Source organism: Saccostrea cucullata, unplaced genomic scaffold, assembly GCF_032062105.1.
Source record: "Saccostrea cucullata isolate Sc308-1 unplaced genomic scaffold, CSIRO_AGI_Scuc_v1 ctg1389, whole genome shotgun sequence".
Taxonomy (NCBI): domain Eukaryota; kingdom Metazoa; phylum Mollusca; class Bivalvia; order Ostreida; family Ostreidae; genus Saccostrea; species Saccostrea cuccullata.
Window position 1 is genome coordinate 12,055 of NW_026939790.1, and position 25,159 is coordinate 37,213.

The 25,159-nt window shown below is 32.7% G+C and overlaps 1 protein-coding gene across 1 annotated transcript; it reads left to right on the plus strand.

Moving 5' to 3' along the window:
* The first annotated feature begins 928 nt into the window (after positions 1-928).
* LOC134253987 (multiple epidermal growth factor-like domains protein 10) lies at positions 929-24,080 on the plus strand. Its single transcript, XM_062736563.1, has 9 exons — positions 929-969; positions 9,532-9,728; positions 11,677-11,931; positions 12,113-12,250; positions 19,094-19,231; positions 21,687-21,827; positions 22,022-22,156; positions 22,314-22,674; positions 23,666-24,080. Exons 1-6 carry the CDS (start codon positions 929-931, stop codon positions 21,803-21,805), a joined length of 888 nt encoding a protein of 295 aa, XP_062592547.1. The 3' UTR covers positions 21,806-21,827; positions 22,022-22,156; positions 22,314-22,674; positions 23,666-24,080.
* The last annotated feature ends 1,079 nt before the right edge of the window (positions 24,081-25,159 follow it).

The window sequence follows — 25,159 nt, forward strand, 5'->3', positions numbered from 1 at the left end:
GAATTATTCCTCATTTCTGATTGCATGTATTCCATGGAATTCTTTTCTTCTAACAGAAATTCAAGTAACGGAAGAAATACTTCAAATTTCCCATTTTTTTTTTTTTTTTTGCAAAACCCATTCTCTTTTTTGTACAGGGGGTAGAATTTTTTCGATTTCGTTTACCATTGTCGCCGTATTCATCTCTCTCTCCATTTTCATTCGTTTCAAATCTAAATAACATCGTTCAATCACTTCTACACTATTTATAAAGCTGATATGGTCCCAATCGGCTATGACTTTGAGCTTCTGGATGTCACTCAAAATTGAATCTGTTAGTTTCTCTGGTCTGTCGCACTTTAACTGCAGTCTGTGCCACATTTCTTCGTAATCATTATCCACTCCTTGAATGACTTTTAATGCCTCTCCGTGTAAGCACTTTTTCAGAGCAAATGGGTCTAAGCCATAAGATGGTACCATAATACATTCATAGTCTCTTTTGAAACTTGGGTATTCCCGTATTGTACCGCTAAATGAAGGTGCATCAAGTTTTTTTTAACTTTAACTGTTTCCTTTTTTGTTTTTGTCTCTAATTCCTTTTGTTTAATCTTTTCTGCTTATCTTGTCACATGTAAACGGCACTCACATAATTCACTGTACATTTTGTCCATGTCTTTATCAACATTTTCATGTTCACTTGCTTGTATTTCATTTTCTAGATCTGAAAGTTCTATATATTCTGCATGACTTCTTTCTAAATCATTATAGGACGTTTCTAGATCACTAAGAATATTTTGTAGTACACCATGGTCCTCCATATAACCTAATTCTCTAAATCTGTTGTATATTCTGTGAAACTTGCCCTTTTGCCTTGAACGTCGACGCTTCTTGCCCTGTAGCTCAGGATCTTTCGACTCTTCGGGTGGCGGCATGTTCCCTCTGTGTCGAAATGTTGCGCCTGGTCAGTACAGAAATTCACACCGTCATGTAGTAACATTTTATTGTTTCGACCTGTTAATGGATAGATATCTATTACAATAAATATAATTATACAATTCTCATTATTATTAACAGTCATGTTTTAAATATTAAATAACTCACACATTGACGGGCTAAATACATGACATTGTTTCGCCGTTGAGGAGTCCGTGCATCTCAAACCGGATATTACTTACGAAATAATAAAGTCCGAAACGATACGGACGGGATGTACAATTCCGAAACGTACACAATATATTGTCAGTCCGTGCAGATGTGGTGAGCAGACTTTGGCGATTTAATGCACCCAGTGAATCTTTAATATTAAACAATAACAGAGTTATTGCCCTGTTTTCAAAAACTGTGTACATAACACGAGCTTGCTCGACTTGCTAAACTCTACACAAAGGAATGAAGATCCTTGTGAAGGAGTTGTGCTTTCTAACATTTCTACCCTGAAAAAAAATATTTTTTTCTGGATTTAAGTTTTGATATTTCCCATTAATACACAACAGAACTGCAACTTTTCCTAAGAATTAAGAATTAAGTTAAAATTTGTGAAAGTTCAAGGATGTGTCAATCAAACCTTCCAAAAATTTAATTTTTAATTCATGTATGCTTGAAATGCTATTAGAATATATAATTCGTGATATTATACAGAAAGAAATTACTTGAAATCTGTGTACAAATACCTTTAATTGACAACGAATCTTTTCCGTAATTTCAATATTATGACAAGGAGCACACGGCGATTGTGACCGGTCGGCAGGAGATGTTCACTCCTACAAGGCACCTGATCCCACCTTTGATGTTTTGAATGTCCATGTTTACTCTGCTCCTATTTTATATTTTTTTTATGGAATTTTGATCTCGAATACTATTTGCTATATTAATGTGTTTCATCATGCAATCAGATTGATTGTGTGCCTCTTAAGAACCCCACAATATCACCTGAAGGGCAGATGATACAAATAAAATTGAATGACTGGATTGGTATATGTTGTTCGGACCAAATTTCATTGCACATGATGCAATGATAAATTTCAAGCAAATGAAGAAATTGTAAACTTTCTGTGATGTTCAATATTATACCCTTCTGAAATTTTTTTTTCTCCCCAATTTTCATTTTTGTGCAACTTTAAATGAAAAATAAAAAAAAAAACAGTGAAACTTACCAATTCTATTAAAAAACATGAATAAAGTTGTAATTTAAAAAAAAAGAACTGTATTTGGTAATAACCAATATTTGCCCCCCCCCCCCCCCTCAGCAAACGTTCGCTTTCAAACTTTTAAAGCTAAAATTGTTGAAATTTGGTCCATTTTGTCCTTTTTCTACAAAATGTTATGAAATTGGACACGTTTGTGACGTCATAAAAACAAAAATGGTCAACAAAATACCTTGAAATTATAATATGTTCTGTTAATTTACATTTCTCATATACAATTTATAAAATTCGGTACATTTCAAGAATTTTTCAAAATTTGATTTTTGTTAGGGCAGAGATATGCAATATACCGCAGATACTTCTTTGTGACAACAGCTTGTATAATTTATCTTTAAGGAGCATTCCGGTCGAAACGTTGAAAAATCCTTAGTTAAACGCAACAGGATTAAACCAAGAATGTTTCACTCATTACGATTACGTCCGAGAGACTTTTGGCCTGGTGTGATAATCTCCCTCGGTTTTTTTAATAGGCATTATTTTCTCTATGCACTTTTGTTGCGTCTTTATTATTGAAATACTTTGATTTGTAAGTTAATTGTGCAAACAAAACGAAAGTAGAAATGTCAGAAAGTGTTTATTTTTCCCTACAAACATGCTCAAGGTAGAATTCTTCTCAAATTTCTTGCATTTAAAAAAAATGAATTTTTTACAGAAAAAAGGAGACAATATCACTAGGTGAGATTAAGTTTGACCGTTTCTTATTAGAGCCAAGGGCAAGTCAAGGTCAAATTGCTTTTTTCGAGGACATTAAGAATTAAAAAAGAATGACTTGACAATCATGAGATCCCAACTTGTATTTCAAAAGAAGAAAAGAGAGAAAAAAAACTTGTTTACGGATTTTTTGCTCAAATCTATACTAAGGTTGGAAGCTTTTAAAAGCTAATACTGTTCTACTTTGTTGGAAAAATCATATTCATTAGATATGTTTTGAAACTTTGGCCCCTTATTATCATTTGAATTACATTATAAAATTTCTTCTGATTGTATCAAATTATAAAAAAAAAAACATTGTTCTATAATAATTTTGAGAAGCAGAAAAGATGATATTTTCATACGTCACCACTCCACCAAAAATAAGTCCCTGCTAGTTTTCAATAACAGTTTACCATTTCTATTTAAAGTTCTAAAATTGTGTTGAGGAAAGAAAAATATGGTCTTTGAAACATCTTACATCTATTTATATAAGACATAAACGCAAATATACTTTGAATATTTGATATAGTTAGAAACCAAAGAAGAATTCTACCTTAAAACAATCACCGCTATCATTCATTCTTTTGCGAGATTCCAATCTACGTGAGCAATTAATGAGCTTTAAATACGTTTGTTAAAAACAATACTGTCGATACAGGAAAATATTTTTAACCGTATTAACATGGCAGTATTACCCCAAGCGAGAAATCACTAACACCTAGCAGGCACAAGTAAAAGAAAATGATCGGATTAGAGGAGATAATTTGCACTTGTTATAAAAAGTTGATTCTTTTTTTAAACAGTGGCCGGTTTAGAGATTAGTTAAGATCCGGAATGGGCAACATTTATCAAACATACAAAAAAAAAAAAAAATAGAGAAAATTCAAAAGAACAAATTAAAGGACTGAAATATTACGCCGGTGTAAAGACGAATAATGACCCCCATCGAATAATGACCGGGGGTCATATTTCAACGACAAAAAATGACCCCCACCCGTAGAAAAAAATCATTTTTTGTAGAAAAAGGGTCCTAGAGGGTCATTATTTTATATGTTAGTCCTATAAAATAATGACCCCCATTGAAAAATGACCCCCTTTAAAGTGATACAAAGTATACACTCTTTGATATCTTTTTACAGCGAAACTAATTTTTACATTTTCTGTAACCAGAAAAATGCAAAAAGTCGTATGAAATAATTAAGGGTCCTCCACACACATACAGCTTATGTTTTCATATTTTTGAGCATTACTTTTAACAAGCATATCAACCTTTAAAAACTGACCGGGGATAAAAATGTAATTTATATGGAATTTTTAAAATAATAATTTCACAAGTTTCAAAATATTTTTCCCGAAACGTTTTCATTCGTAGGCCCAAAAATTTTGTCTTACCCTATTGTATATTTTCATGCTCACAGAATAACCATAAAAAAATAATTTTAGCGATCAACATATTTTTTAGAGAAATTAATTTAATTCATAAGAAATAAATAAAACTAATTTTCTCTCAAATACATATAGAGAACTAGAAATATGTCCATAGGACATGAATGCCCCGCCGAGGATATATTAGTAAAGCAACATGAAAATTTGTATGTATATAAAATTTGATATGAATATCCTGAATAGTGATGCAGCTGAATTGCTTGTTTGGAAAATATATGTCAGATCCAGCATCCGAAGCAAGTCTGGTAGTGTCCATCCCTAGATGCATCATTCATGCAAGTTTGGTTCAGGTAGGCCTTATAGTTACCTGGGAATAAAAATATAGTTCAGATCCAGCATCCGAAGCAAGTCTGGTAGTGTCCATCCCTAGATGCATCATCCATGCAAGTTTGGTTCAGGTAAGCCTTATAGTTACTTGGGAATGAAAATATAGGTCAGATCCAGCATCCGAAGCAAGTCTGGTAGTGTCCATCCCTAGATGCATCATCCATGCAAGTTTGGTTCAGGTAGGGCTTATAGTTACTTGGGAATGAAAATATAGGTCAGATCCAGCATCCGAATCAAGTCTGGTAGTGTCCATCCCTAAATGCATCATCCATGCAAGTTTGGTCCAAGTAGGGCTTATAGTTCCTTAGGAATGGACCTGCTCCAAAAACTTTAACCTGGTCACTCATCTGGAAAATGTAGGTCAGATCCAGCATCCGAAGCAAGTCTGGTAGTGTTCATCCCTAGAGGAACAATAGCTCTCATCAATATCTATCAGCGTATGAAGTTTGATGAAAATATCTTGGATAGTTTCTTTGAAACTTAGCTCTGAACAGAGCTAAACGCAAAGTGTGACGGAAGGACAGAAGGACGGAAGACGGACATGACAAACACTATATGCCCCGGCCATATTCATGGCGGGGCATAAAAATCAAGGAAGACTCATTTTGTATAGAAGAAACAGCAATGATATAGATTACACCAAAAAATTGAATTAAAATTAAATGCACTAATGTAGAAAAAATATTTTCAAAATCATTGGTATCAAAGTTCCTTTTTGGAGTTATCCTTCCTGTTGCCCGGGACTCAAAAACTTTGACAAGTCTCCGCAATAGTTACTAGCTACTAAAAGAGGAAAACTGGAAACGCACACTAATTTATTAATATTTATAAACACAATGAGATGATGTATTTATTCATTGAAACGCACAAATTAGTGTGCAAAAATACCAACTTTGAACACAAACTCTGTTGACGATAATCATCGATGTCAGTGGGTTGATTAGCCTGAAAGTATAAATAACCTAAAAGTTCCCGACATACCGGCTTTCAATGTTTCCGAATTATTATGTAACGAAACTCAGTCATATGTCTGTTTCTTATAGAAAAAAACGGACATCTTTTTTCTACCGGTCACTCCGTGACCATGCCATGTGTTTATGAGTGTCCTACTTTCTCTTTCGAAGACTCTCTTACATGCGGTCTCTAGTTAATTCGCTGCTGTGAAATCTAAGTAAAACCGGAAGTAAAAGTATTTTTTCTCTATATACGTCACAAGTCACATGGTGTGGAGGACACTTAAGAGATTCACGTAGTCTTTCAATGCTAAAATTGTGTTTGAAAAGAGATTCTTTAATTGTCAAGTAAATAAAATTTCTTTTTAATATTCCTCCTTAAAATGTTTGCTTAAAGAATGATTTTCCACTTGTTTTTAGAAATCAAACCATGGAAAATCAGGTTTAAATACTCTTTAATAGGAAAAATTAAATTTTCCGTCATTTCAAATTTTAGTTTGTTTAAGTTTGGCAAATCCTATTTGACAATGAAAGAGGAAGAAATTTTTATCCCCCCCCCCCCAAAAAAAAAATATTACGTTAAATCAAAACAAAAAAAAATTATAATAAATGAAAAGCAAAAATATAAATAAAACTCTATACCTTTCAATAATTCTGAAAGAGGCTCTAGATAAAATATTGGAATGAAGTTAAGCCTTCACACAAGAACTATCATATCATAATTTAATTCGCCATGATTAAAGCATACTTTAAATGTTTGTGGAGGTATACTTGAAAGTATTGTGGCAAAGTAACAGTTAAAAATTAGTAGAATAGTAGATTATTTTTAGCTTATTTTTAATTCCTTCTTATAGAAAAATAAAGGTAGGGTTTTTTTTTTTTTTTTTGCTTTTGTTCAATATCGACTTCCTCCTAAATAAGAAAGGGGATCGGGTAAGTATAAGACCTAAAAATATGCTCTGTAAAGCTATGGGCTAGTGTTAAATACACAGTCATTCTGAAGCAAAAACTATACATGTAGACATAAACTTTTGATTTAGCACACAGTATTCATTACATTTCTTTTAACGTAGAACCTACTTCGTATGACATCATAATTTGTAAATGTGTTAAACCCGTGCTAACCCATTAAGACGTCATAATTAATTCAATGCCACTTTTTCCCGTACTTGACATCTTCAATAAAAATGGTAGAAAATACTGCATTTTGAAATTCACAGAATTCAATCATGCCAACATAATCTTGATTCAATTCATATATTTTCTGGTTTATAATGCTTAATGGCAATATATTTCTGGAATAAGAGAAAATATGTAGGCACCTTTTATTTACTAGATCTAGACCTGAAGTTGACAAACCCAAGACTATCTAGTGTAATGAAATTACAATGTACATACAACTTTCGTAATAATTTGAATGGTATGTAACCATTTTGAAGGAATGCATAAATCATAAGAAATCTTTAGTTGCCAGCTATATAGTGTAATATCTTGATGAAATGTGTCTAAGTCAAAGATGTATGTGTTGTAGATCGCTTGATCGTGTGTACATTTTTGTGATATCTACAATGAAATGATGTGCATTCCTTTTAACAATTATTTGTTACCTATTCATATTCTTGGTGTTTGATTACAATTTTTCTATTAAATATGATCTTTTTAAAGAAAAAGTACAATTTCTGATAAATATTTAATCTGAAAGTAACCCCAAACAGTCATTTAATTATTAAATCCCGTGTAAGTGCAAAAAGGTCAAGAATATGAGTATCGAAAATAGCCTATCTTTCATTAGTTAGAGGGGAAAGGTATATATTTTAATCATTTTTTGTAATCATTTGGCTATGTTCTTCATCATCTTTAAGATTGAAAACATTGTGACAAAAGCGTCTAAAAAATATTTACAAATATAGAGTGAATAATTGACTAAAAACAATAGAGTTCATTTGACCATTTTTTTTAATGGTGGACTTATCTTTTATGTTAATTGAATAAAAAAGAAATTATTCTTGATAAAATATTGTTTAATATTATTCAGTTTAAAAAGTTTATAAACGACGATGTTTGAAGAAGTATTTTTGTGATTATCCATATTCCCTTTATGACAAGTACCCCAAAAAATATTTGAAAATGTGAAGTCGCAGTATGTAAATACCATACCAAGTTTCACAGCCTGTTCTAGATTAAAAAACAAGGAAACATACCATGATATCTTAACTGATTGATAAGCAAATACTAATTTATCATTTTGAAAAGTTTGATAATCTTGTGACAAAGACTTTTCCGACATAGGTTCTACCTTAATTCTTGTTTTACTCCACCCTTTTACTCAGTTCTGAGCATATTTTTCAGAGAATTTAATATGAAAATCAGAACAAACATTTTCATTGTTGTAACGTCTTCTTTATAATGTATATTAATATGAAAAGTTAATTGAAAACCATTTCTATTTATGTCCCCGTAATCGAAGATTCGGGGGTATATAGTTTTATCGTGTTCGTCTGTATGTCCGTCTGTCTATCTGGCGGTTTGTTTGTCCACAAAAACCTTAACCTTTACCATAACTTTTCACTTATTTGAGCTATAACTTTCATATTTAATATGTATATTCCTTGTGACAAGACCTTACTTAGGGTACCACCAAATTTGACCTTTTGACTTTTACCTTGGAGTTTGTCCCATTTTTCACAAAAATGCCAAATGTTTACTTTGGCCATAACTTTTAAACGGTAGATACTAGTACTCTCATACTTCAAATATGTAGTTTTTTGGCATTACCTTTCATTGGATACTAAAAACCTTGACCTTTTGACCTTGGAGTTTTCCGTACATATGATTTTTTTTACCTTTGCCATAACGTTTGAAGGGTAAGGGCTAGGGTATTCATACGTCACATATGTAATCCTTGTTACATTAAACATTTTCGTAAGAAATCATCAACTCTGACCTTTGAATTTGACCTACCTTTCAAAAACTTATCCTTAGCCATTACTTTTGAACAAGTGGAGCTAGGGCTTTTCTATTTTGCAGTTGTATTTCTTGTGAGAAGACCCTAATTTGGGTAACAATATATTTAAATTGCATTTAAGAAAAGTACAATCTTCGCTATGTTGCCATACAAGGGCATAGCTGTTTCACAAACACATCTTTTTATATATGAGGATTTGCGGAAAAGAGATGGATACCTCAAAGCGTAACAGATGGACGGACGGACATCCCAATCACTATATACCCTCCCGCTTTTCAAGCGGAGGATATAATGATATATAATACTGCTGATTTTTTCTGTCAGTTCGATGATTTCCACCATCAAAAAACAATGTTTACCTAACCCTTAAGGCTTGATAAATCTTTTACTCCTTTAGATTCTGAATCATTGTATTTTGGCCAATATGCTTCTTTAACCAATTTTTTGCCCTCTGAAAATTTTAGCTTTAATCTACAGGGGGTCATTTTTCTACGGGAGTCATTTTTCTTCACGTGGGTTCTGCAAATTTTTAGGGAAGTGACACTTTTTCTAAGGGGCAAAAGGGTCATTTTTCTACGTCGAATAATGACCGGGGGTCATTTTTCGCTGTCGAAAAATGACCCCCGGTCATTATTCGATGGGGGTCATTATTCGTCTTTACACCGGACTGAACAACATGCCGGTTGAACAGCATCCGGATTTAACTGTCAAAAATTTACTGTGCATGAACTTTAATCTAGTGACCATCGTTGCGTGCATATAAAGCATCCAAAAATGTAAATGTAAAATGAAAAGCAATTTGAGCAACATTTTGATATTGTGACAATGGTTTTCTTTTTGGTTCCCTTTTGGAAGATAAGATCATTTTAAATTTTACGACTTTGAATTTAAATGTAAAATTTCAATATACACTTGTAGAAAACATCGCCTTGAATAAACCCTCATAAGAAACCCATGAGTTCAGCTTTTCAAAGTATTGGAGAGATACATTTGACTCAAGTAATGCCATTGATGGTCTGAAATCAGACCTCTCAGTGTTCCGGGGTCAATGTGCAATATCAGCTGGTGGATACAAAGAAGCCACATGGTGGGTAAACCTGACTTCCATTCACAGTATCCATGACATACGGATATATTACAGGACGGACAACAACGATTGGGGTACTTTGCGTTTACTGCAGTATTTTATTTACATTTATCCCTATGCTTGTAAGATGCAAAAGGTTATGACGTGTGTGAATGAACTAGAGTTTGGTAGCACTGATAAGATGTTTTGTGAAGGAATAAAAAGGTATAGACACATGGACACATAAATATTTGTAAGACTGAATATACTTTTTAACTATTATTATACAATTCTTTTTCATAGTATATTGAGATATATAGTTCATGTAAAACAGTCCTGAACCCCCCCCCCCCCCCCTTCCGTATGAACTGATTTAAACAGACATCAAGCATTGATATAAATAAAATATATAGATTGATTGTACCAATTTAAATATTGCAAAAACATAACCTTACTGAACTTGAATTTTTTAAGGGGAAGAAACAATATCTTATAAATTCCTCTAAAAAGTATGTTGCTCCTTGAATGGCGATCAGAAAGGTCATTTATATAACATTCAGTTAAAATCGTTTCAGCAGATGATCAAGCATGTCTACGTGTGTGTGTATGTGGCGTTAAGAATTATGCACATTCAAACAAGAAAAATCTCATTTTTTCTTAAAAATGTCCAGCAAAATAAGCTTTCAATCAAGCTATTTAGACAGAGAGGAAATCAATTTCGTCTGATATATGCATGTATAGGGATGTAATAATGGACAAACTGTCATCAAAATGTAAAATGATGATTTTCTCAAAAATATAAAATTGCTACAGACAATAGCTTTTGATTTATCCAATTATATTCTAAGCTTTTGAAGTATTGATGAATACAAAATAACAAAACTCACTGGTCTTGCATAGTCACACAAAAATAATCAGGTATCTTACCGTATTTGACAGTGAATTAAATCGTTATATAAACGAGATTAACATAGAAGGTGTGATCAAAAATTATGCAAACTATCTCTATATCTACAAAACCACAATTCAGAACAGAAAAAAAAATGGTACACAGCCATTCACAAGTTCTATAAATGGCATATGCTGTAGTAAGTTTTGCTCCTTATTTGTGACATCACAATGAAAAACTTACGTCTTTATGTAGATCACCTGTGACAAAAATGTTTGTCTCAGTCGTACGCGTTCGACAAACGACTTTAAAATTATGGTATATCTTGGAAATTCATTAATTGTAGTGTATAATAATTTATATACAGTTTATTAAGACAAAAGACGTCCTATAAATTCAATCAATGATTGGATTGATGTTTTTTTTTATGTAAGGCAGATGTTTGATTATGATTCTTGTTATGTTTGCCAGTGAAAGCAAGTTTGAAAAAAAAAATGTTTTAAATTAAGCAATTTGTTATCAAAAACATCCAATTTACAGTTTGAAAAATAATTAAATATCTTAACAATGATATGATTATCAAATACCTTGGATATCGTTTACTTTAGATTTTAAACATATTAGATATTATTAAAAGGAGACATTCGTTCTCTATCAACCTTGTATAAACGCCTTTCCCGAGACAGGAGATTTGGGTTATGTTGATCGCCATGCCCATGTTTGGAAAGGATACTCTTATCCATCCATTCTGTTACCAATATTGACCATTTCTGACAAATAAACTGTTCTTGCATGGAAAAATATATGAAACTCGGAATTTTTTTTTTTCAAATCTTGTGACAGAACGCTACCGAGGGGGTCACGTGACTGCCTATATCACGTGATTCGAACATGAGCAGAACGGTGACAAATTAAAAATGAGGAGGACTAATTTAAAATATATTCAATACTAAAATTAAATAGTGTTCCTTTTTTGGAGGTTATTTAATAAGTTCGCGAACTTTTTTATCACCTCTCGTATTCTTAGGAAACGAATTCAAAGTGTGATGGTAGTTTTATTACAGTTCTAGTCAATAAATCCCAATTCTGCATTATTTAGAAGTTCCTGCAAGACATTGACGGCAACATTTTAACCAAATAATCTTATTCTTTAGGTTCTTCGAATGGATTCACCTCAAGATTTTTGGGATTTTATGTTTATGTCTCTAACACAACAGACAAATTAGATGGTCATCTATGTTTCCACGATACAAATTACTCTACAAAAACTATTCCAGCTGTCGTTGATATAAATTGCACTGTTCATGGCCAATATGTCATATACTATAACGAGAGACCACAAAACTCGCCTCATTCCAGACAGTATTCACCAGATGCACACGTTGAATTGTGTGAAGTGGAAGTGAATGGTATGCTTTTTTATTTTGTAAATCGCTTTCATGCGAATCATATATTGAAGACATTGTCTTGCTCTTCCATCAATATCGACCGTATACATTTGGAAATTCACATGTTTGCATTATATACAAAAAAAATGAGGTCAGAAGAAAGCAAACGTTATAGTCAAAATTCTCAAACCTTTAATTGCAGGTTGCAACAAAACGGGATACTATGGACGAAATTGTTCTCTTCCATGTCCTACAAACTGTCAACACGGCTACTGTCACATCGAGACCGGTGTTTGTCTAAGTTGTAGTCCTGGATACCATGGACAGCAATGCAAATTACGTCAGTCAACAAAACCACATTATTTTAACTAAGAATTTACGTGGTTGTTGTCCAATCCATTATTTTGAGATTGTTAGGCATTCTGAGTTATGCCTTACCCCATACCTCCATACTTAAAAAAATAATATATGTGCTAGAATAAAAGTACCTGTAAAGTATATGTCATTTCTTTTTCTCTTAGTAGCATAAAATGAAGCAAAAGTAATTCGAAACTTATGCATTAAAAACCTTATATACATTATGGGGCATACAACTCGACAATTATACACATGTATATCTACGACGTATTCTCAATAAACAATAATCATTTTCGTTCATATATAGATATTATCATCAATTCTCTGTAAGGACCAAAAATGCTTGGCCACGCACTATCATGGAATTTTATTTTATCAATATAATATTAAAGAGTGTCCTATATAAAGACTAAAGGTGGGTAAATTTTGGACAGTGCTTCCTTGGTTTCCATAGCAACGGCCTTGAAATATTTTGCCATGGCGAAAATGACCTAATTGTCATCACCATGCAAAAAAAATTCCATGCTTCCTAAACGTAGAAAAGTTGAGAACGTAACATGGGTCTCATTTTATAGCTAACTAATCAAAGTTTCTTGGCATATATATTTTATTCAATTTAACTCAAGGTTTTTAATATAATACAGATCAATTTATACAAAGATTGTCATAAAATGAATACAAAGGTACCTATTTCTTCAAGTGCATAGAACTTTTGCAGGCAATTTCAACTTATAAAAAAGGTTTTTTCAGTAAGATAGAACTTAGATCTAAAAGATACAAAAAGATTTGAGTTGGGTAAATCAGTTAAATGTTGTCTTCCATACGCCTGAAATCCTCACTTTTCATGAAAATTGACCGAGAGTTATTTCCCTTTGCTGACTCTTTTGCACTGAAGACAAAAAATGGTTGACTCTCCTGTCAAAAGAAGTTTCTAACAACATGTGGCAAAACAGACACCAGGAAAATAAACAATGAGAAAATGATGTTTAAGTTGTGAGTGACAAAGTGAGTCATCAATCAATTAATGGAAATGAAAGAGACAGGTCTTGTGAAATATTGGAACAAAATTTATGAAGTCTGTCTAGAGGGATATTCCATCTATTCTAAAAACCCATACGTATACATTATGATGCAAATGGAAGAAAACATTAAAAAGCAGTGGATACGGCCACCCGGAAATTAATAGGAATGGATCTACCCTAGGCACAGGTAAAAAAAAAAATGTAGAAATTTGTGTTTACTTTCGAAAGCAAATTAACTTACTCTTGAAAATCATAAAACTATTAATTAGGAGGAGAATGTAGTAGAAGATGTAACTTAAGTTTGTGTGTATGAAATGAAAAATTAATATGTGTTTTCGGGCACAGACTACATTGTTGTTAAGTGTGTTTGTGTGTTTGTTTTATTGGGGGGGGGGGGAGGGGGCTAAAAAATATTTAGGGAAGTGTGTATAAATTAGAGACGGACGTAAACACATGCATATTATAAGGCTCTATTCAGTTTGACTGTGAAAAAAACCCCATAATTTTTAATTAACTTTAGCAATATATGTACACACTTTAATAAAATACATATATAAAAAAGATATGCCCTAGCTTGTTGGTATTTATTCATGCAAATTTATTTCATTTTAATAATTAATAATAAATTTATTTTTAGATGTACCAATACAGTTCAAACTATGAAAATAAAGATGAAAAGATACATTGAGAATTCATTTTCAGTAAAAAGCAGGTGAGAATTTTTTAAATATTAAAATCATCTGGTAAGGAAATAAACATTCATCATAAGTTAATGCTAATAAAATAAACATTTATCATAATTTAATGCTAATAATTACATGTTCCACAGCAAAAGTAAATCTTTTATTAATGTCATGATTTTTTCTTATCAAGTCTTGGGGTACAGTAATTAGAAAAAAAGAATCAAAATTGGTTGTAGAACCTACTATGATTGTATTGTCAGGGGCGTAGCAACATATGGGGGGGGGGGACTGCCTCCCCCCTCCACTTTTTTTCTCAACCTTACTTATACTAAAGGAAATGTTAATTGAAAGCCTGGTTGCCCCCCCCCCCCCACTTTCAGTGATAACCGAAAATGTAGTGTTAGAATTGGCACTGAAAGTAGTTTACACTAAGAAAAAGTTAACTTATGTATTGAATATGTATTAAACTATCATGCAACTGTACTTGGATACATGTATATATGAAATAGTATGAATATCCCAAACATACATATGCATATATGTATGATTTATGCAAGAAAGTTGCATAAAAGGCCTGTAAATAACTATAAATAGAGGAACCCTAAATAGAAATACTAGTATCCAGTGTACAGCAATGAACTATAATTTACCTGGTATATAGTTGCAAGTGATTAGGAAATAATCTTTGTTTTTATGGTTTTATTATCTTTTTTAACACAAAGAAACAGGAGGCAGTTACACAATTGATAAACAAAGACAGAAAACTTGCAAGTGATCCTGCATGAGAACTGAACACCAGACAGTATTATTACCAAACAGTATTCTTTTGGAGGGAATTCTGTTTAAAGAAATTGGAGATCAGAAGTTTTGAAGTTTGTGATGGTAAATTCACTTAATTGTTTAGGTTGCTTTTATCTTCCATTGGTTATACTTAAAATATTTTTGAGGTATTTTTTTCAAGGTGTAAATACTAACAATTGGTTTAGAATTAAATACATGATTGTGAAAAATATATCAATTTTGTTTTCACATGAAAAAATGTTGTAGATAAATAATGAATTTAAATCAAGGTATAGATGTATGTTTTTTTTATTCCAGGGAAAATGTCGAAGATGATTACAGGTATTTCAAGTGTCACTTTTTAAACCCACTTTCTTCACTGGACAGCCATAACACCACATACAGCAGAACTCGTTTAGTACAAACATGGATATTGTGAATTTATGGATAAAGCGAAGTCATCTTGGATCCCCAACTATATAAATTTAACACATTCCTTATACAGATATAAGAAATTACGGATATAGCAAAGTAATTTCGAAGGTTCCCATGCCTTTGTTATAACTAAGTTTAATTACTGTAACAGTAAACGTCTGATGTAAAAAAAAAAAAAAGGTAACTTTAAGTCTAGCTGTTTCAACAAGATTGTTATGTAACAGATTTTTATGCGCCCGGATCGAAAGATCCGAGGTGTATATTGTTTTTGTCCTGTCTGTTTATCTGTTTGTCTGTTTGTCCGCATACTTTAACCTTTGCCATAACTTTTGAACCATGAATGATAGAGACTTCATATTTGGTATGCCTACTCCACTAGTGAAACTCTTTCAAATGACACCAAGGTCAATGACCTTGTGAGCTTGACTCTGACCTATATGCTAACAAGAGGCCCAAGGGCCACAGCGCTCACCTGAGCACACCAGGCTTGAATTTACCCCCCCCCCCTCCTGGCGTTCATCATTTGAACAAACTAGAATCTACACTACCTGAGGATGATTCCATATAAATATCACTAATCATAGCTTTGAAGTACTTGAAAAGAAGATTTTAAAAGGTTTCCCTATATATTCCTATATAAAACTTGGGTCGGCCATTTTGGCCTCACCCTAGCCCCGGGGTTCATAATTTGAACAAACTTGAATCTACACTACCTGAGGATGATTCCACATGAGTTTCATCTTTCCTGGCCCAGTGGTTCTGGAGAAGAAGATTTTTAAAGATTTTTCTTATATATTCCTCTATAAAACTTGGGTCGGCCATTTTGGCCCCATCCTTGCCCCGGGGGTCATGATTTGAACAAACTTGAATCTACACTACCTGAGGATGATTCCACATGAGTTTCATCTTTCCTGGCCCAGTGGTTCTGGAGAAGAAGATTTTTCCTATATATTCCTATGTAAAAATTGGGTCGGCCATTATGGCCCCATCCTTGCCCCGGGGGTCATGATTTGAACAAATTTGAATCTACACTACCTGAGGATGATTCCACATGAGTTTCATTTTTCCTGGCCCAGTGGTTCTGGAGAAGAAGATTTTTAAAGATTTTTCCTATATATTCCTATGTAAAAATTGAGTCGGCCATTATGGCCCCATCCTTGCCCCGGGGGTCATGATTTGAACAAACTTGAATCTACACTACCTGAGGATGATTCCACCTGAGTTTCATCTTTCCTGGTCCAGTGGTTCTGGAGAAGAAGATTTTTAAAAGATTTTTCCTATATATTCCTATGTAAAACTTGGGTCAGCCATTTTGGCCCCACCCTTGCCCCGGGGGTCATAATTTGAACAAACTTGAATCTACACTACCTGAGGATGATTCCACATGAGTTTCATATTTCCTGACCAAGTGGTTCTGGAGAAGAAGATTTTTAAAAATTTTTCCTTTATATTCCTATGTAAAACTTGGGTCGGCCATTTTGGCCCAACCCTTGCCCCAGGGGGCATGATTTGAACAAACTTGAATCTACACTACCTGAGGATGCTTTCACATGAGTTTCATCTTCCCTGGCCCAGCGGTTCTGGAGAAGAAGATTTTTTAAAAATGCCATTAATTTTTAACAAATTCATGATTATCTCCCCTTGGAAAAGGGTGTGGCCCTTCATTTGAACAAACTTGAATCCCCTTCACCCAAGGATACTTTGTGCCAAGTTTGGTTGAAATTGGCCCAGTGGTTCTTGAGAAGAAGATGAAAATGTGAAAAGTTTACGACGACAACAACGACAACGACGACAGACAACGGACAAATTTTGATCAGAAAAGCTCACTTGAGCCTTCGGCTCAGGTGAGCTAAAAATAGAGGTTTTATTGCAAAATTTAACCTTTGCCATAACTTTTGAACCATAAAAGATAGAGACTTAATATCTGGCATGCATACTCCACTAATGAAGCCCTTTCAAATGACACCAAGGTCAATGACCTCGTGACCTTGACTGTGTCTTATATGCAAAAAATAGCTTTTGTGAACTTTCACCATAACTTTTGAACCATGAAAGATAGAAACTTCATATTTGGTATGCATACTTCACTAATCAAGAGCTTTCAAATGACACCAAGATCAATAACCTTTTGACCTTCACTGTGACCTTTATGCTAAAAATATGTTTTATTAATTTGTTGCCGCCGGGGGCATAGTGTTTCACAAACACATTTTTTTTTTTTTTTTTTTTTTTTTTCTTTTTACATATTTTGAAATATAAATACACATTTTAGATAATGTTCAGAATGAAGATTTTCTTCATTAATAATTTGAAAAAAAGACTGTTTTAATATAAAAGTTGTTATAAGTACATGTACCATTGACTTATGTGTACAAATAATTTTATAAACATTTTCTGTTTAGCATAAAATTAAAACAAGGTGTGTAGTTTTTGTGAGAATCATTTGTTGATTTTTCTTCGATTTTATTTAATGTTCAGTAGAGATTTCAAGTAGCCAAATGTCTCAATTTTTCAAAAATTTCTGGCTGTTTCCATAGCAACCAAGATACCTAGCAACCAAATTTTATTTGATATTTTCATTTCTGGTATCGAGTAGTACTAATGGGGAAAGTTTCATCAGAATTAGTGCATGACAAAGAAGTTTAATTGTTTATAGAAAATGGCTATCAAAGAGCTAATTTTTGCTAGATTTTGAGTTATCTGCCCTTTGTAAGGGATCATTGAGAAACAATAATAAAACAATTAATTTTGATTTATTTTAATTAATAGCTTTAAAAAAATTGAAACCATTTATTATTCATTTTATTTCTCATATTTATAAGAAAAAACTGTTTGGAAAAGAAATTTAATTAAACAACTAGTATCTGGTAAAATTTTGAAAAAGAAACAAATTATTTAGCAAAATGCCAATTTTCAAAGTTAAAAATATTTTAAACAAATAAAATACCCACTCTACTTTTTATAAAAGTTGAATAACATTATTATAGTGTTTTTAAAATTTTAGTTGATTTTTCTTTATAGTGCTTGCAATTCTTGATAGACCTCTTGAAAAACAGGGTAAAAATGTCCATTTTCGAAATGTTAGAATTTGGTCATCTTTGAGCCACCAATTGAAGAATTTGCTGTGACATTTAGAATTTTTTTTTATTTGTGTAATATATTGCTCCATATGTTCTGTTCATATAATGTATTATTTATCTTATAAAAATAAAGATGATTATACCATATGAAATGATTTATACAGCATTTTTATGTGTGAAATGGGCATAAATGGGGCCAAAATCTATTTTTGTCCGTTACCATGGCAACCAAGGTGGTAACCTTAATTTTGAATGTTGATTATGTCATACTGTATGGGCATTAATCACCTGAAAAAGTTTCATTGAAATCGCCCATGGTGTGTGCCACAGCCCTATAGTAAAATTTTGGTCCTTACAGAGAATTGATGTTATATACTACATGTAGTATTCTGATGACCTTGAAATAACAAAAAATCCCTGACGCACCTGTTTCATATTTGAATATCTAACTGGGGAAGCACGTAAAATGATACTTAACACTTAAGTTTTTTTTCGCTACTCTTGGTGGCTTTATCTTTTTATTCTTCAGCTTTTGTCACTATGTACTGTAGCAATCTTTCTTTATCACCTACATATTGGGATTATGTCTCTCTATTACGAGCAATTAGATACACATCGGCATGCTCAACGAGAGGACAATTTGTTAAAAGAGGCAAAATATTAACAACCATGTTAATGAAACAATAATTTCAACATTCCTGCTTGAATTCATCATTTTGCAAGTTTTGTAGTTGATATCATGATGTGTCCACTAATTAAAACAGTATTGGTGGCTCAGAATTCTAATACCATTCTTAATGCTATTGTTTTATTTTTCTCTCGATAGAATGCGATGGTGGCAGATATGGACAAGATTGTGAAGACAGATGTGGAGCGTGTCTTGGATATAAACAATGTCACCACATCAATGGGTCTTGTCTTGGAGGTTGTGACACTGGATATGAGGGAGATTTGTGTAAATCAGGTAATTTAAATCATAAACCTATTTATAAACGATTCGTAGAAATAATATGTCAATCATATCTGGCCGTTCTTTTGCTATATTTGGAGGTAACTATCTTTAAGCTCGCTCACTTTCCAAATGTTCAGTGTAATCAGTCGTCACAAGTAAAGTTTATGCTACACGTCGGTTGGTAGCGACAAAAAATACTCTGTTCTTTCTGTGTAGGAGAGTTAGATACCGAAGAGATTTTCAAAAGTTGCACGGGTCTGTCGCAGTATACAAACACTTACACATGCAACTGCATCAAGATGTAAACAAAGGTAAGCAAGACAACCAACTCGATAAGGGATGGCCTTTCCCCATTGATACATGTACCAGTGGCTATAAAGCAGTCAGGTGATTGAATGCATAGAGTAAACCCTATTACTGATATCGTAGATAGTTCTATCACATTTATAATAAGGTAGACTGCTGGTAACTGCAGTTAAATTAGAAACCAAAAGAAAAGCAAATGTTACATGAAAATCTTACTCAACAATAACTTAAATTTTCTTTACCGCATTATTCACCTCTATCTACGTTGATCTAGCACAATATCGATGGAATGAACGGTACATTCATAGACCTGTGTCAGCATTCCAACTTTATTCGTAAGAATCTAGCTAACATTAATATATTTCTTCATGTTTTATGCTCCTGTACAGGAAGTTTTTGGGGTATATAATTTTTGTGGTGTCCGTCCGTCTGTCTGTTTCTTAACCTTGCCCATAACTTTGGATTTAGTTAAACTCTGTCGACTTTCATATTCCACATTTGTATTCCTTTTGACAAGTCCTTTCTTTGGGTACCACCAAATTGGACCATTTGATATTGACCTTGGATTTTGACCCAATTTTAGACAAAAAGTCCAAACTTTTACTTTGGCCATATCCTTTGAACAGTAAATAACAGAACTTTTTAAATTCAAACATATATATTTTTTCTTGTGTAAAAGAAGTTTTATACGATACCAACAACTTTGATCTTTTGAACTTAACCTTGAAAATTTCTGTACTTACAAAGACACTTTAACCTTGACCATAACTGTTGAACGGTAGAGGCTAGTGCTTTCATACTTCTTTTGTGTAATTCCTGTGAGAAGACTCTTCATTGGATACCAAGAACTTGACCCTTTGACCTTCCCTATAGAGTTTGAACCACTTTGAAAAAGCAAACTTTGATCATAATTTTAAACAGTTAGGGCCAGAGTTTTTATACTTTACAAATTTAATCCTTGTGACATGGCCTTTCGTTTGATTACAAGAACTTTGACCCTTTGACCTTGGAGTTTTACCAATTTTCTTTTTTTAAATTAACCTTGGTCATAACGTTTGAAGGATTAGGGCTAGGGCTTTAATACTTATCATATATATTCTTTATAGTAAGACCTTTCATTGCATACCAATTACCTTGACCTTCTAAACTTGATTTTTGAGATTTCCGCACTTTCGAAAAAAAATACTTTATCCTTGGCCTAATTTCATATTTCGTAATTGCAATTTTGTGAAAACATCCAATATTGGGTACCAATATTTAAATGTGCATTTAAGAAAATTTTATCTTCGCTATGTTGTAATACGGGGGCATCAGTGTTTCACAAACACATCTTGTTTTTAAAGATAAAGGTTACTTTGGGGATACATAATGAACGTATAGTGTTTCATTTTATCCGCAAATGAAAAAGCAAGACGAGAAAATGATTCTGCTATTGATGAATGTGGGAATTGTTGATATCATAAATCTATTTATGGATGCCCAACATAAACACAAATTCAAATTATCAAAATAATTATTTATACCAGATGTACTTTCATTAATTTTGACAGTGTGGTCACTTGTGTTTTATTAGATACATAGTCATTTCTGGACTTAGTAGGGGGTCACACAGTCTATAAAATCGAAATCCGTATTTGGCGAGGAGATTTAAAACGCTTCGAGCAGAATTTGAAATTTTCTTCTTGACTGCTACGTAATTCTGAAACTTTAAGGACGTCATGTGATTAGCTTTTATCCGATCAATAATCTTCAAGTAAGTCTAAATCTGAGTAATTAAAAAAGCCGCGTTTTTGACTTTGCCATAATTAATACCATAAAAATATAGTTTGTAATAAAAAAAAAATCTGGGCTGACAATAATATAGAATCAATTATGCTGTATTGCCTTTCAAAAGTTGGGTATTCCTATTTGTTTGCTGAAAAATGCACACCATATTTTGTCTGTATATCACGATTGTGTGCAAAGTATATATGTTAAAAGTTGCATGTTTTTAAGCTGTTGGTTTTGGTAAAATCTTGTGATCCATCATTATTAGAAATGGAAATATGGTTTTGGTAAAATCTTGTGATCCATCATTATTAGAAATGGAAATAGGGAGAACGTGAAAAAAAATGCATTGTGGTAAATTTCATTCTAATGAATGTCGTTTATCTTCTTTTAGGGTGCTCTGATGGAAGATTTGGTATTAACTGTGAACATAAATGTAATGAAAACTGTGGAGTACCATATGAATGCAACAGAGCCACTGGAGAGAGTGAGGGAGGATGTCAACCAGGCTGAGAGGGACCTCGATGTGATGATGGTAAATGATTTGTTTGCAGACCAAATCAAGTATCGTGTGCTTATAATACATTTCTTGCATTACCATTAATAATTGTGAAACTTAAATGTTTAATTGATATCCGAAATCCATATCCCTTTCTTAAGAACTGGTAGAGCATAGTAAGAGAACATAATGAAATGTTGAAATGTTTCAATAATTTCTCTTTCAATTAGTTTGCAAGGAAAATAAGTACGGTGAAAACTGCTTTCATTCATGCGGATTTTGTCGGTTCTCAACTTGTCAGCATGTAAATGGATCCTGCGAAGAAGGGTGCAAGGAAGGATATCAAGGAACGTTTTGCAAAGAGGGTAATTCAAAAAAAAATGAAGGCGTTTTGCTACTATCTTTTTGCTAAATATAGAATATAATTTCTAATTTGAGATTTTTCCCCAGGTGTTTTAGGGGGGAAACACGCATTTAAGCCAATCGGATATTGATACTCTAGTTTAATTCTTTTCATTACAGTGTGTGACGCAGGATATTATGGAGACGACTGTAAACAGGAGTGCAGCATTTTCTGCAAAACATCACGTGATTGTCACCACGTGACTGGACATTGTAACAAAGGCTGTATTGGTGGATGGCAGGGTTTAACATGCATGCAAGGTAAATGTTTTACAGTTACCCACACATTGATCATTAAAGCATACCTAACTCAGTGGCACTAGTTTTATAATGCTTCGAGTCTAATGTAAATCGAGGGTCGTATACTATTTTTTGAATTCGCAGAAAAAACGGATGGATCAAGATTTTTTGGCGTCCTAGCAGCTTTGCTTATCTGCATAGTTATAATCGTGGTTTTAGTTACCTATATATGGATTAAAAGGTCAGTCTTTTGATACATTAATATTCAAAATCCCTCCACTGAACATATTACATGTATACATAAATCATCTGAGATTGCCTTTTCAATAGTTTGACGTACAGTGTACGTTACGGAATGCTAAAATGGGCAAATAATGCTTCAATGATGATTGCATTGATAACTATGGGAAAATGTATTTGAATGAAATGAATATTGTTAAAGAAAATCGACAAGAAAAGGGACTATAGGGAAAAAGCGATTCCCTATAGGTAATCTTAAACATTCAACCTTACAATTAAACTAAATACTTCGAAGTGTTTGCTATACAAAAATGCAAGAACCTTCGTAATTATCACGATATACCTAAATGGGAGCACACGCACATGTATACATACACAATGGCTTATATTCTAAAAACATATGACAAACATATGACAAGATACATGCTATGTAACTAAAAGTTAGTGGATATTATTTTGAAAGAAAGAGATTTCAGTGCAAGGAGGCGTTTAGCACTTGACTAGCTATTAGAATAGAAACAAAGCTGGGCTCATGCACAGAAGTTCATGGTGTGAATTACAAATTCAAATAAAAAATTAGAATCTCATGAACATTGTTTACATAAAATGTCTTTTCCTAAATATAGAATCGAGGTAATATTTTTTTGTATTTAGTAGTCGTCTAAACATATAATTTATTTATGGATTTATTTATGAGAGACTTGAAAATGATGTATGAAACTCTCTCTCTCTCTCTCTCTCTCTCTCTCTCTCTCTCTCTCTCTCTCTCTCTCTCATTGTTAAATATATGCATTGATTTGAAATGTGCTTGATAGTTTTTTTTTTCATCTTTGTAAAATAGAAGGCTTAGTGGAATGTGCATTTTTGCTAGAATGTGAATTGAAAAAAAAAAAACAAATCAAAGATAGCCATTGAGTTTAAATCAAAGGAAAGTTTCGTACATTTGCTTCCAGTTAGGAAAAAAAAAACAAATCATGGCTTTATTTTGATAGGGTTCAAAGAAAGAAAAAAGAAAACCAGGACATAAACAAGTGTAACGAAGGTCCTCCAACAACTGTCAATCAATTGTACCTTGTTCATCAAGATACAAAGAATGGAGATGGTCATGCATATAATAAGATACAAGGCTTTGACATTAAAACTATTTCCAATAGCATGGATAAAAATTACTGAAGGAATTACGTACAGCTTAACGATATGACAGCATCAGGCTATACACTGCCTTGTCCAGAGTTAACTGACAAATGACTCGTCATGCTTTACTTTATAGCTTTATTATCGTAGCCCTGTACGTGATGAGGCACTTAATATATAGTTGTTGGTGTAAAGTAGTTTTATATACAGTTGTTGGTATAAGACACTTATTAAACATGACTACAACTTTTAAATGAACAAAATTGTATAGTTATTACGATTGTTATTTTAAATTATGTTTTTTGTTCATTTATTAGTAAATTCTTCATTTCATAATCACAGGTTGCTTCTTTTATTCATATGAAAAATATAGATGCTGATCCTGGATACTGATACTTTTTTTGCTAATGCTGATGCTGTTTTAGGTGTTCAGAATAGTTCTATGCATTGTAATCATTTCCTAGTAACATCTTTTTTTGTGAATAATGTATCCTATATCGCTGTACACTCACGACAAAGCTACCGTCAGAGCTACTTTGAAAACATTGGATTTATTATTTGCGGAATATTGAAAACGAAAAGGTTCCAAACACAGAGATGACGAGTGGTCAAACAATAATGTAATTTCAAATTCTTGTTAAATAATTTGTGTAATTATCTTATTGAAAGAATATTAACACGTAGTGTTGATTACTGGGCCATTGCGGAAGACAATTTTATGATCACAGTTTACTTTTTGCTATGGCATACATTAATTGATTGCATATTCAATATAGTTTACTTAAAATGACTTTGAACAGAAAAGCGATTCAATGGAAATTTATATAATCCAAGTAGATGTAATTCTGTATTTTACAGGTAATAATGACAATAGATACATGTAGAATACAAAATTGTAAAAGAATTTTTATACTCTGGATTTTCCCATTCTTTCAAGATCATAAACGTACTCAAATTGCAAGTGTTGGCGGCCGACAGAGGTTTCTTCCTCAATAACACATGATCTACTTCTAATATCAAAAATATAAAATAAAAAGAGGATTTAAGGGGGCCGAGTATAGTTTCCATTGCGCAATATTTCGCGCATCATAGTAAAATGAAGCGTATTTACTGTTTTAATGCAATTTTTTTCGCTTAATTATCAAAATTAAACAAAATTAAGAAATTATAGGTATAAAAATGTAATTATAATTTGATATAACGGATTTTTTAACCGATTTTGCTATTGATAGGTAGGTTGACGTCGTTGCAGTGTGTTTTTGTCGTTATGATAATTTGTAGCTCTTAAAGAAAGGGGTAATGAAAATATTATTAAAGAAAAAGTAATAAACATCCGCTCTTGAAATTTAAAA

Bases quoted from the DNA above. Each gene is read 5' to 3' on its own strand.
- LOC134253987 (XM_062736563.1), top strand. From the start codon at position 929: ATGTTGCGCCTGGTCAGTACAGAAATTCACACCGTCATGTA. The intron at 970-9,531 runs GTAACATTTTAT...CCATGAGTTCAG, and splicing joins GAAATTCACACCGTCATGTA to CTTTTCAAAGTATTGGAGAG. The intron at 11,932-12,112 runs GTATGCTTTTTT...CTTTAATTGCAG, and splicing joins GTGTGAAGTGGAAGTGAATG to GTTGCAACAAAACGGGATAC.